This window comes from Panthera tigris, chromosome A1, assembly GCF_018350195.1.
Source record: "Panthera tigris isolate Pti1 chromosome A1, P.tigris_Pti1_mat1.1, whole genome shotgun sequence".
NCBI classification, from domain to species: Eukaryota; Metazoa; Chordata; class Mammalia; order Carnivora; family Felidae; genus Panthera; species Panthera tigris.
The window spans coordinates 105,344,560-105,358,908 of record NC_056660.1 but is presented as its reverse complement, the minus strand read 5'-3'; the positions used below and the strand labels follow the sequence as shown (position 1 = coordinate 105,358,908).

The 14,349-nt window shown below is 40.8% G+C and overlaps 1 protein-coding gene across 1 annotated transcript in view; it reads left to right on the top strand.

Annotated features, from left to right (window-relative positions):
- Positions 1-14,349, top strand: part of FBN2 (fibrillin 2) — a 255,813-nt gene that overhangs the window by 187,934 nt on the left and 53,530 nt on the right. The window contains exons 31-36 of the mRNA XM_007087821.2: positions 145-270; positions 1,820-1,942; positions 4,631-4,753; positions 6,448-6,573; positions 11,819-11,941; positions 12,491-12,613. Of these exons, the coding sequence (XP_007087883.2) occupies positions 145-270; positions 1,820-1,942; positions 4,631-4,753; positions 6,448-6,573; positions 11,819-11,941; positions 12,491-12,613 (744 nt within the window). The remainder of the gene's footprint in view (positions 1-144; positions 271-1,819; positions 1,943-4,630; positions 4,754-6,447; positions 6,574-11,818; positions 11,942-12,490; positions 12,614-14,349) is intronic.

The following is a 14,349-nucleotide window of genomic DNA, read 5'->3' as shown; positions in this document are numbered from 1 at the left end:
GAAAATAATACTGCGTCTTGTACATAGATTACATTTTAGCTTTTATCTCTTTATTTCAATATTACGCTCTTCAGTATAAAAGAGAGCTTTTGAATTCCTCGGATGAAAAAATACTAACCGAAGTACTGAAAATACGTTTTCTAGATGTGAATGAGTGTGAGTTGAACTCAAACATCTGCATGTTTGGGGAGTGTGAGAACACCAAGGGATCCTTCATTTGCCACTGTCAGCTGGGTTATTCCGTGAAGAAGGGGACCACAGGATGCACAGGTAGGTCTCAAACTTATACCCTCTTGTGCTCTGGCTCCTCCTGTTTCAGAGGCCAACTTGACCTTCATTTGTCCCTTTGCCTCATTTGGACCATGACGGCACCAGGTCATGACTGGGTCATGAGCACCTGCCCCAGGGCATGTGTGATGATGGGTTTGTGTCCTCTCTGGTCACACACGAAGTGGGGGTGTGGGCCTGCCTTCTAGTCCCGAGCATCGCCCACATGGCTGTTTGCTCTTGCAGCATCATTCAGTTTCGTAGGAGGAGTGTGGCCCAGACACTTGTCAGGACATAGCACCACGGACCATCCCAGTCGCTTGTTTTTGCAATTCTTCTAACTGGACAAAAATTCATGTGGATTTCTGGTTACACCCTTTTCCTTCCTTCCTTCTGCACCATCCTTTCCTCTGTTTTTACCTCTTCTCTGTTTGCTTTTGCCCTCTCTTCCCTTAGCCCCAGCTGACTTTCCCTCTTCTCTTTTCACTTTCTGTCTTTGCTCACCTCATGCACTTTATCTCTTGCTTCCTTTCTCTGTGAAATATGTTTTGGCCTTCTGCATAAAATGGGCGAGGAAGTCCCAAGTCAGTGCTTTGGACTAGGCCTTCCTCATTGTTCAGTTTAAGACCGTCGTCAGGCATTTTGCTCAAGGCAGGTGGTGGGTGGCTTGGACTGCAGCCTGGCTCTTAAGCTGACACCTCCAGGAACAGGTGAGCGAGGAAGACGGGGTGCTCTGGGTGTTCAGTGCTCTGAAGGTCGATGCAAAGCCAATAGTTCTGTGTGTGTATGTGTATTTACATGTGTGATTTCAGCGTCTACAACATGTAATCATTGAGCTGGATAGAAAAGATTATTGTTTCTATTCTAGAAAGCTCTGGAGAACCAAAGCTACAGAGTTTATACACACAAATGTGTACACATGCATAATATGTATACATTTATTTGTACGTATACATGTGTATGTGTGTGTATATACATACTCTTTATTTTCCGGATGGAATCTCCAGTGAATATTTTCACATATTTGCAAATAAATAGATGAATACACACTAAAATGATAATTTTCAAAACTCTATACTATACTGTATTCTAAAAATGACAGGAATGCACTATTATTTTAAAAGTCAGGCTTCTTTTAATCTTTATGAAACACATGTAACAAATATGAATAGGAAACAGTAGGAGAGTCTCACTTTGGAAATACGATTTCTCCTGACATCTGTAACCATGCCTTCTGCATGGACTTTTGTCTGGGCCCAGGCAGCGACGTGGGGAGGGCCTGACACACATATCTGCCTGGGGGCAGTATCCCTGTCTTACCAGAAAGTGGCTCTAGGAAAAGACCTCTTTGACTTGGACCATGAACTTCTGAATCTTGTTGGAGGCTACAAAAATTAAAAGTAAAAATGATGTTAATGTTTATTTTTTTTTTCTGTACTGTTTTAGCTATTTCCATATTAACTTTAAAATGTTAACTGTGCAGAATTATCCTTGGAAGTAGAATTAATTAGCCTTGTATTTACTCTTCATCATATTAACTGTGGCTTCTCAGATGTGGACGAGTGTGAAATTGGTGCCCACAATTGTGACATGCATGCCTCCTGTCTCAACGTCCCGGGAAGCTTCAGGTGTAGCTGCAGAGAAGGCTGGGTTGGAAATGGCATCAAATGTATTGGTGAGTTTGCAAACGTGAACATGCTTTGCTAAGGCACGGAATTCTTAGAGGCTCTTCTTTGCATGGTTGTTAGCCCACATACTGGTATAGGGGCATACTCTTCCCTTTCCTGTGTTCTCTTGAAAATTCAAAGACTATCTTCAGTTGTAAGGTAATTCCTGCCTAAGAGTTTCTTTTATCCTTGGAATAAATTATCAAGCCACAGCAGTCTGCCTTGGCACTCTGCTTTTTAATGTGTTGTTGTTCGGTAAAAATTCTGTGACGTGTAGCCAGAAATCCAAACAGATGGATGATGAAAAACGACTAATATGTTTTTCCAGTCTCAGAGAGCAATCAGTGAGACTTAGAACCCAGGGAAATACATGAAGGAAAGGAAAAGGTTTTATCAGATAACCTAAGTCTCTCTCTGCTGAATACCACCTTCTTAACAGAAAAGAGAATTCTTCTTCCAGAGAAAGCAAAAAGGTTTGCTGGATTCTCAGAGATCTGATTCAAAGAATCAGAGGAGATTGGAGAAGCATTTGCTGTTCTCTAGGTTTTATCAGGGCTGAACTGGAGTCTGATAAGCCTTTTGTAGCTGTGAGGCAGGGGGCTGGATGTCACCCTTGGTGTCGCACAAAGGACAGCTTCACATGCCCGGAGTTTGACATGCCTTCACAACAAGGCATTTTTCCAACTGGTTAGAATTACCCAGGTCGACTTAAGATAGAAAATAAAACAAGCTGAACTGACCTCCCCAGGATTACTCCTTAAAACCTTAGAATTCCACAGTAAGCCTTAGATCTGTTAACAGTAACATCCACTAATTAGAATTTACTGTCTTAGACATTCAGTTGTTTTATACTTGCCAAATGTTTATGAACTGACTATGGAGGTAAATGATCACACCTTCCAAATAACTGTGGTAAGTAACATTCTGTGATGGCATCATTCACTTCACTTGCTACCCACTCCTAGTCCAGCCATCACTCTTTCATTATTTGGACAGTCTTTCAGCCATATCCCCATGCCTGTTTTCTAGCCCCGTTGGCTACTGGCTTTCTCTCTTGTAGCCTCCATATTTTGTGCTTGTCCATCCATCACTCTAGCCAACTATCACAAAATACAGATTTAACTGCTACTTCTACTCCAGAATATCATCCAAATTCATTATCTTCTTTCCATCTCCATCTCAGTAATCCCCCTACCCGTCCTTTCTCTGTCTCTGTCTGTCTGTCTGTCTGTCTCTCTCTCTCTCTCCTGGATGCCAAAAGAAACTGTTCTTATGTCTGCTCATTCATTCACTTGCTGGGCCCGTAATCCATTCTCCACATAGTAGCCAGAAAGACCTTATAAACCATGGATATGATCTCCTTAAAGTTGTCATTTTTTTTAAAGTTTTTATTTATTTATTTTGAGAGAGAGAGAAAGAGAGAGAGAGAGAGAAAGCAGGGGAGGGGCAGAGAGAAAGAGGGAGGTAGAGAATCCCAGGCAGGCTCCACGCTGTCAGCACAGAGCCTGACACAGGGCTTAAACTCATGAACTGAGAGATCATGACCTGAGCCCAAACCAAGAGTCAGACACTCAATTGACTGAGCCACCCGCCTCTCCAGTTGTCATTTAATCATTGAATTTAGGACAAACTCTGGCTTCCTTCCCGTGGTTTACAGGACCCTACAGCATTTTCCCCATACCTCTCGAGCTTCATCTTCCATCAGCCTAGGTCCTGCCTTGTGCTTTGTCACTCTGGCTTCCTTTCTCTAATTTTTTTTTTTTTTAATCACATTAAGTTCTTTTCCTCTTCAGCATCTTTATAAGTGCTGTTCCCTTTGTAAGGAATACTTTTCCCTACTTCTGTGCAGCAGGCTGACTCTGACTCATCATTCAGGCCTGAAGTTAACCAAAAACTCTTCAATGGGACCTTCTTTGTTCCTACAATCCAAATTAGATGCCCCTTTTATTTTTTCCTTGCACTTTGTAACATTTCTTCGTGTCACCTAGAACATATTTAATGTAATTTAATTTCCTGTGTCTATTGTTTCTTAATGTTTATGTATTTTGAGAGAGAAGGAGAGAATGTGCACACACGTGAGTGGGGGAGGGGCGGAGAGAGAGGGAGAGAGAGAGAATCCCAAGTAAGTAGGCTCTGCACTGTCAGCACAGAGCTCAGTGCAGGGTTCAGTCTCACAAACTGTGAGATGGTGACCTAGCCGAAATGGAGAGGCGGATGATTAACTGTAGCATTTGTCATTTCTACTAGACTAGGCTCCGTGAGATCAAGAATCTGACCTTCATTTCCTCATCTGTAAAAGGAACTTGAAAACTCTATGCTAATTTTCCCACTCGAAATTCAGTAATTGAATTTAGAAATTGACCTGTTTTTAGCGATAAAGAAGCCAGTGATCACGTCTGTCCCCAGCGGAGTCAGAGAGAAATCTAGCACTGGTTTTCCTTTTAACCATTAAAATTCTAGCTTATTGGGTATCTCACAAATGCTTTTATTAGTCATTTTAGCCTCTGTAGAACAAACATTTTGGATTGTGGGTCTGAGCTCTTAGAGAATTAGAACGGTGACCTTACAGGTAAGCGAAAACAAATCACATGTGTCCAGTTTACATTTAAATTGAGACGAGTGAAAATCGTTCCGCGCGTTTAGACGTTTCAGTTGCATTTCTGAACTCTCTTGCTCTGTTCCCTCGGCACACGCAGATCTGGACGAATGTTCAAACGGAACCCACCAGTGTAGCATCAATGCTCAGTGTGTTAACACCCCAGGCTCCTACCGATGTGCCTGCTCTGAAGGGTTCACTGGAGATGGCTTTACCTGTTCAGGTGGGTAAGAATCGTGAGGTGGGTCCTGGCAGAATTTTCATGGAACATTCCATAAGCTTGCCGTATTTGAAGAAAAGTGTAGTTAAAGGGGGCCGAAATTCCCTGTCTGTTTTTACATCTGACATACAGGTGAATGTGTATCTTTGTCTTACACTTCACACCAAGACCAGAACAGTTTTTCAGTAATTCCATTTATTATTATCATATACTATTAATGACTGTTAATTTATTGTAGTCATCAATTTACACAGTAGTCAGAAATCCAAGCTGTCTCTGAATCCGACCCCTTGGAATCAGATTTCACCTGTGCTGCTTACTGTTTTTGTCGCCGTAAGTAAATCATGGAACCTGTGTGGCCTTAATTTCCCCGTTTTCAAACAGCCGCAGTAACCATAATAGGTCCATTATTTTTTGTTTTTTGTTTTTTGCTTTTTGTTTTTCGCTAAATGAATGACATATGGGAAAACTGTTCAGCATCTTAAGATACAGCATATGTCCAGCCAGTGATGGCTATTTCACGTGCTTGTCAGAATCTCCGATCACCACAGGGTATTGAAAGGAAGAAATGAAGTTAACACAAGTCAAGGATTTAGAAAAACACCTCGTAAGAGCTCAGTAAACATTACCTGCTGTTTAGCTGCTGTTAATTATGGATCCCTTGAGAATATAGCACCCACTTAAACTCCTGTGAATGACTGCTTTATCTTGGTGGACATAAAGTAGGAGACAGGTTTGCGGACATCAGTGTTCTTCAGCTGAATGTCAGTGCACACTTTAAGCCCCACGTTAAAAGACTTCTAGCTTTTTTCTTGTTTCTAATTATCGACATTAAGAACACAGACTTATCATTTTCCGTTGCTTTAAGAAAACACGCTTATGTAATCTTTAAGGCTTTAATCCTTTAAACCTTGGCTTATTGTATCTTTCTGAACATTTCTCTGCACCAAGGGATGATGGGAAGGGCCTGGCCTTGGTGTCAGGGTCGGGGACAGATTGGCTCCCTGGGGCTCCCACCCTGCGGCTGGCCTCTCCTAGCCTCAGGTTATTCCTCTTCTGACCTGCACAGAATTGGCGTACTGAAGGAAAGCATGTGAGGCAGGCAGCCAGCAGCTACCTGCCAGATATAAGGCCCTCGGTCAACATTGCTTTCTACCCTGCCCCCCTTTTTCCATTTTATAGAATTAAGTAAATTGGCTTTCGGGTCAATGAATAATGTCCATTTGCATAATTAAGACAGAAGTATTGAATATAATCATGGTGACAAGAAAGACACTGTCCTCGTGCTACTTGAACAGCCCTTCTGTGCTTGAGACATACTTGATCTAGTGGAAAAACCAAGTTCATTTACTTGAAAACATAATGTTAGAATAGATACCACTTCAGGGTTCATTTCAATGTTCTTGGTCATTTGTCAGTGATGTCGGTGTCATACTGATGCATCACGTTGGCATTAGAGGGAACTGAGACAGATCTGGGCGACACCTGCCTCCTTCCTGTTAAAGATGTGGTGATTGAATGTTAGAGTGTAGGTTCAGCAGCTCTGTTATCAGGTCTTACCCTTGTTTAGGTGAATGTGATTAAGTGTCCTCTCCTGTTAACGAGCACCTGCTGAAGCCAGCAAAACGGACTTAGCAGGGAAAAACCATGTCAAGACCTCGGGAACCTAATAGAGATGTAATTTGCTTCTCCCACAGATGTTGATGAGTGTGCAGAAAACATAAATCTCTGTGAAAACGGACAGTGCCTCAACGTCCCGGGTGCATATCGCTGCGAGTGTGAGATGGGCTTCACTCCAGCCTCCAACAGCAGGTCCTGCCAAGGTGGGTCACTGCGATTCCAACTCATTTCCAAGTTGGATCAACTACAGCACATGAAACCGCAGAAAGGGCTGGAGCGGGCCCCACCTGGAAGCAGAATACACAGCACATGCTGCACATATAAAAGTCATTCGTTTAAGCATGGATTATTTTGCCGAATGAATAATGATGAAGGCGGCTTTCATCTCTTATGAAGTTTTCCTGGCTGAGAGCCAACACTTGGAAGTTTGGCTAGTTCCTTTTTTTTTCTTTTTAACCATTTCTTTTTTTTTTTATTACTAAATGAATGACATGTGGAAAAACTATTCAGCTTTTTAAAAATATGATCTATCTACCCCAGTCACTGCTATTTAATGTGTTTGTCAAAACCGCAGTAGCTCCTTTTGGGCATTTACCTTCATGTTTCGGTCTGCTGTCTGTATGTCTGGGACTGGAAGGTCTCCTCAGGGATGCCTCAAGGCCTGCACCTTTTGCCTGAGAGCAACGTGTCCTTCCCCTCAGTGATGACATCATCCCCCTTTCCTAGAAATGAGACTTGGGACTAGTGTGATCACTCTCCAAGAAAAAGAATTTGGATTTTCTCTTAAATTAGAGGTTTAAATTAGTTCACTGTATGTATAGTTTTGGGCTGTCACTGTGTTCTTTTGGAGTACATGAAAATACACGTGAGGAAAGGAAGAACATGAAAAACAATGAGTGAATCAGAAGGCTTAGGAAAATTAGTGATTGGTAGAAAACACTTAACAAAGTAACTCAGGCTAAGCGCTGGGCAAAGATTATAAAAGGAAACCAGATTACAGTTTTTCACTACACTAGTGTCTAATCAAATGACCAGAAATAGCAAATACCAACACACACACACACACACACACACACACACACACACACACACACACACCCCTCACCAGTAGCAACCAAACAAAACCCAATTATACCATCTAGAAATGGCTCAATTAGAGCCTGTCTCTGCCTCACTACCCAAAGTGGTGCTAAGGAAGGAAGGTGTGCCTAAAAGGTCACTGCATTTTCCATAAATGTCCACCAATTTTCAGAGACTCAGAACAAGAGAACGAAGACTACCCCCTGGGGAAGATTGTGCAAACTGAAAGCATTCATGCTTCCATGTTGACCTGTTAGATTGAGCAGAGTCTAATGCATTTCATACAAGGTCACTGTAGATTGAGTTCCGCCCCCCCGCCTCCAGTCCTGGTTTCTTGTAAGTACCAAAGCCAATTAGTAGAAAATGTGAGTCAGTGTGGTTCTGGGATTACATGATTTATTACTCACCTCCACTTGACAAGAGTTGGTGGGAAAAGGAACAAGTGAGCAGTAGCCAGATACTTTGCTAACAGAAAATTTCAAAAATTAATTCTTTGTGTGTAATAATTTCCACCTTCATAATTTTTGTCCTTTATCTGTGGCCTTCGCCCTTTCACACCTTCCCTGAGGTGAGGCTGGACACTGTGTATTTACTGCACTTCCCTCACGTGTTGGTTTTTCACAGTCTATCATTGCCAGGGAGGGAAATGCCAGCTGCCAGGCCAAGGAGAGTGGTTCACAAGGAGTTCATCTTCGGTGACACCCTGCTCCTCTTTGCTAAACGCCAGGTTTTGAGATCCCAAAAATGTTATTCCATGGTTCTGCCTGTTTCTCCTTGAAGTTGTCTTATCCCTGTCTCTAAGATCTGTCTCATCTGCACAGTTTCTCCTGAATTCAGTAATTTAATTTATTCAGGTCTTCTTATTTGATGATAAATATATGCCCCTCTGAAGTGACCCTCTGATCACTATTTTCTCCTCAGCATCTACTTCTCACCACAGAACAATTCCCATTCTCAGAATTTCTGTAGAGTCCAAGCACTTGGTACAGTTGGCCCTTTCTCAGTATTCTCCACCAAAATGGGAGAATATAAAACCTGGAGAAAGCTCCTCAGGAACAGCTTAGGATTCTGTCAGTGGAGTAAACATGGATGCACACCATTTGGTATCATGTGTGAAGACAGAGCAGAGGCCAGGTTCATTAGCAGAGGGCACATAGAGCCCAGGGCAGCTCTTCTCATTTTTGTCCCCACTCCTGTTCTGCCTTAGGAAAGTTTGGGCTAACAGAATAGCAGCTCTAATGAAACTTGTGCCCCAGCCTGTCTTCCAAATAATGCCCAGATAAAGATGGGGAGGGATATCAAAATACTCCATCTAAAGTGTATTAGTGTATGAAACTCCTAGAAGAGCTGACCAAGCAGTGCATGCACAGTTTGAAAATACGTGATATGAACTATGCAGGCATCCTGTGGAAGAACAGTGAAAGAACACACAAAAGGTAAAGAACCAACCCAGAGTCGAAGAACACTATCCGGGGAAAGAAAGCACATTTCCCACAGGTGCCTTGTGCCATGGACAACCTTGATACGAACACAAATATGTGTGAACACGTTTGAAGAGATTATAAATTTTTTTAATGTTTATTTATTTTTGAGAGAGACAGAGTGTGAGCGGGGTGGTGGCGGGTGGGCAGAGGGAAAGGGGGGGACAGAATCTGAAGCAGGCTCCTGAGCCTGTCAGTACAGAGCCCAACATGGGGCTAGAACTCACAAACCATGAGATCATGACCTGAGCCAAAGTCAGATGCTCAACCAACTGAGCCACCCAGGCGCCCGACATTCAAAGAGATTATAAAAATAAGAGAAGACAAAAGGAAAGTGCAGAAGTATGGGAAACAAAAGAAGCGGGTACCACCACAGCAAAATTGGAGAACTATTGAAGAGAGATGTCAGAGAACAGAAAAGGTTGAGATGAAAGCATAATTACTACTAGCATAGAGAATGGGCAAAAATAGGCGAACAAAAACATAGGAACATGAAAGGAGGAAGACGTTAACGTGATTCGAGAAAGACCAGGGCCATAAACAAGTGTAATTGGTCTCTAGGAGGTAGAGAGCTCAAAATAAATAGAGAACAGTACCAAACAGCCACACATTTTCTTGAGATGGAAGAAAGGACTTAGCCTTATTACTTTGGCTGACTTAAGTTTTAGAGAAGGATAAGGAACCTTCAGGCTCTAGACAGAAAAGGAAAGTCAGGAACAAAACAGAATCATTCGATACTGAAAGACGTGAGAACAGTGTCCACAGAGTTCTGAGGTCACATGTGACTGGAGGATATTCCACGTCAGTAGTCAGTCAGTTATAAAGTCACGGGGCATATTGTCACATAGGAAATTAATGTAGAGAGAAAACACCTGTGGGCCCTCCCTTCTTGGGGGGAAAAACCTTATCAGCAATGCAACACCATCAATTGAGAAATAAATGTAAGAGTTGCAGTGAAAACCTTACTCCCTTAAGAATCAATACTAATTGCTTCAGAGATTATGGTAAATGCCATAAACATTTAAAAAGTGAAAGTTACAGAAATAACAAAAATGAGTTGGAAGCGAATGCAAATGCTCATTTTCTTACCATTCCTAGCACAGAATCCATTAATACTGTTTAGAAACTATATTTGAATTTTAACATAAAGGGAAAAGAGGATCAATTTTTAGTGTGTTTCAACAATTCTTAACATTGGAAAGTATTTGAGGAACTGTCGAGATACATACAAATTGATCTTATGCATAGAAACTCAGCTTCAGTCTGTGAATATGCATAGAGAAGTATTTGGAATAATATTGATCAATCATAATTCTGGGTGGATGGATTTCTGAGTGATTTTCTGCTTTTGCTGCTTTATTTTCTGTGTTGTTTCTGTCCTCCCGATTTGCTACTAGAATTTTTCTATATTGTTGACATTTGAGTATGCTTTAATTTTAAAAAAAGGCAGTTTTCTAAAATACCTTATTTTTCACTTGTGTAAATGTAAGTATCACACAATTATTACATTAGTTAAATGGAAGTTATTTCTAATAAAGGTCATTTAAAAGTCAAATAAATCTGAAGAGGGCTGACAATACAATTCCATTTTCACTTCTAGAGGAACACAGTTCAGTTATCAACTAGTTAAATGAGTCTTTTTTATTCATTTGTGTAAAGAGAGTAACTTTGTTTATAGCCTCAACACAAGAAAAGACACATTGATACGCCATTTGGTCTTTACAAATTTTTTAACAAATTTGTATTTTGAGACGGTACACACACCGGAGAGCATGAGTGCACAGGTGGGGGAGGGGCAGAGAAAGGGAGACAGGATTCAAAGCAGGCTCCGTTCCTTGTGCCCAGAGCCCAGTGTGGGGCTCCAACTCACGAACCGTGAGATCATGAACTGAGCCGACGCCAAGAGTCGGCTGCTTAACCAGCTGAGCCACCCAGGTGCCCCTATATGTCAGTTGACCTTTTAAACACAGTTTGAACAAAACTTGAAATCTAATATAGTTAAAACTTATCATTTTTTAACTATCAGGAATGACCAGCAGACCTTTTTTAACTTAAGGTCTGTCTCTCGACCTCATGTTAGCATGACTGGTCTAGTCTAGCCTAGAATGACATATCTGCTTTACATTCTCAGAATATGAGGTCATTTGTGTACAAAAATGTCCAACCTTTTCCTACGAGTAGAAATACAGAATATTTCTACAGCTGTACACACACATACATGCCTTCATTTTCATATGAATGAGGAAGGGTGACTTCTTTTTTGACTTTGAGTTAAAGCTTCATGGAAGAGTTTCATAAATTTATGACTTCAATGGAGACATTTTAATGAAATTTGTAAGAATGTAGGACAATGGGTGATCTTAATACAGTCTATTAGAAAAAAAATATTTCCCTGGTTAACACTGAGTTTATGACAACAGATTAGATGACAGGATAATAAAAGTTTTTAAGAAGTTAAACTTGAATACTTTAAATGATATCTTTAAATTTAAAATATTATGTTATATACTTTGTATGTTGTGGATGTTTATAAAACATCTCTGTATTAAATTATTAAAATGTTGGAATTTGTTTTAATGTTTAATTTTTTACAGTCCTTTAATATGTTTGTATGTAGTTTATTTTTATGACTCAGGCCAACTCTTCTTTTTTAAGTATATTATAAGCCAATATAGTTAAAATGCTCAGTGAAATAAAATATTTCTTTTCGGTCTTGGTTCCATAGATAAACATTAGTTGTTGGCCATTTATGTGGTCTACCGAGTCAAAAAACAGAAAATTTTTTACTGCAAAACAACATCTGGGGAGATAGAAAAATTTATTAACATTATATACATTAAATCAAAATGTCTTTGTAAATGAGAGACTACTGTTTTTTTATCTTCAGATATTGATGAATGCTCCTTCCAAAATATTTGTGTGTTTGGAACATGTAATAATTTGCCTGGAATGTTTCATTGTATCTGTGATGATGGTTATGAGTTGGACAGAACCGGAGGAAACTGTACAGGTACTACAAGCTAAGGGCTTGATTGTGTTCGGATTAGTTGAATGTTTTGTGCTAAGTATACAAATTCCTGAAGTTTTTGCTTAGCTTTCTATATACCTTGTGTTACGCAGCTTTTGGAAAAAGAAATTTGCATTATGACACATTTATTTTTAACTATGGAATTGATACATTTTTAATATAAGCAACTTAATACTAAATATCTGACATTAAACTAGGAAACTTTATTTGTATAAATGTGTGTATGTATATACATATACATATGTAATTTTAGTTAAGCAGATGGTAATGTGTTTTTTTCTTCTTCAGAATTCCAACATTTAATTATTATTCATTCAAGATATTAAGATATTAAATGATACTGTTATGAATATCGTGTGGTTGGTATTACATGTTGTAGGCATATACAAGGATTTGATCTGTATCTCACTGTGCTGAGGCTTTCCCAAAGATCTTTAATAATTTGCAGTGATTCCACCAAATTCTTTGAAATAGAAGCATGCACAGAGAAAGTAAAGATGCTAATGTGGACATTTTAAATGCTTTTCCTAGATATTGATGAATGTGCAGATCCCATAAACTGCGTCAACGGCCTGTGTGTCAACACTCCTGGTCGCTACGAGTGTAACTGCCCCCCTGATTTCCAGCTGAACCCCACTGGTGTGGGTTGTGTTGGTAAGTGAAGGAGATACAAAACAAACAGAATTATACAGAGTTAAATACTCAGACTTTCTTGGTAGTGCACCGTGATGAGTACTTGCTACAATTAGTTTGAAAACAAAAGAGTCCATTAAGAAACTCCAGGTTACCAATAGATATGGTCACTTTTGTCGTGTTTATCTTCCAATAGTATTTTTAAAACAGGAATTTTTGAGCTACCTGCTCCAACCTCCTCCTGCTTTCACAGACTTGAGAACCAGGACCCCAGGAGGTGCAATAACTTCCTTGGGATCTCAGGGCTTGGAAGGGCAGAGCTGAGGCAGTGTTGAGAGTTGCCTGGCTCGCTGTCCAGTGCATTAGCAGGACAAAGGGCAGAGTCATTGGAATCTCTGTTTCTCCTTCCCATAAGAAGGACCATGAAAGGAAATAAATGAAGTGAAGAGAAGAGAGGAATTGGAGCTGGATGTCATGAGCCCCACCACTGGAGTAAAGCAGGTTGAAGGGAAGGAAGGAAGGCAGTCACGAAGGTTTCTGAGTCTCTCATCAACTTTCCTGATGTCTCTGATCAGAAGATAATTGTCCACCTTTTGCTGCCTGCTCTATTTCAGCATCTTAATGAACATTTATCTAGAGGAGTAAATGATCTGGGGAATTTCCTGAGAGAATACCAAAGAAAAAGGCTAAGTCCTTGCTTTAGTAGAAGTCTACCTGCTGTTTTCAGTGTCAAATGATTATACATAATCATTTAGTTATGATTTATGGATACCCCAAGTTCTGACGTTTTAATTCAAAGTCATTCATTTAATAAATATTGAGTGCCTCTATTCCAGCTGCTAGAACTACAACACGAACAGAGTGAGCACGTTCTCTGCTCTCGTGTTAATGTCCTTGTGCCAGGGAGACAGATAAAAGCAGAAGCACTTCCTGACACTGGTGGCTGTTGGAGAAGAAGGGTTGTGTTATGTTGGGATGGGGCAGATCCATGAAGGAAGGAGCAAGCCAGTTGCAGCTTGGAGAGGAGAAGCTTCCGAAGGACAGGAACAGCCAGTGCACAGGGCTGTGGGAGGGCAGTGCTGGCATTGGAGACATAGCAGCAAGGGTGTATAGTAAGAGGAGGGTGAGTGGGGATGAGCATGGGCACAGTTTGAGGACAGGAGTCAGAGAAGGAGCAGTAGCCCAGATCACAAAGTGGCTCTCATCCCTAGCTGCAGAGTAACATCCCATTTGGAACCTTAAAAATATGACGATGGTGCTTCATGCCCAGAAATTGAGTCACTGGGGACTCAGTATCGCTTAAAAGCTTTGTTGGAACAAAGGCTATGAACAGGCAACTGATAAAAGGAGGACTCCAGGGGTGCCTGGGTGGCTCAGTGGGTCAGGTGTCTGACTCTTGATTTCAGCTTAGATCATGATCTCACAGTTCATGGGTTCGAGCCCTGCTTTGGACTCCACACTGACAGCACAGAGCATGCCTGGGATTCTCTCTCTCCTTCTCTCCCTCCCTCCCTCCCTCCTCTCTTTGCCCCCCTCCTCTCTCTTTCTCTTTCTTTCTCTATCTCTGTCTCTCAAAAATAAATAAACTTAAAAAGAGAGGGCTTCAAAAGTGAACAAACATAAGCAAATGCCCAAAACCATTAGTAATAAGAAAAAAAATCAAGACAGTTGTATAACTCTAACTTGGTAAGACTGGCAAAAGTTTGGAAACTTGGATAATATAAAGTGTTGGTAGGAACATGGACCTTAAGGAGCCT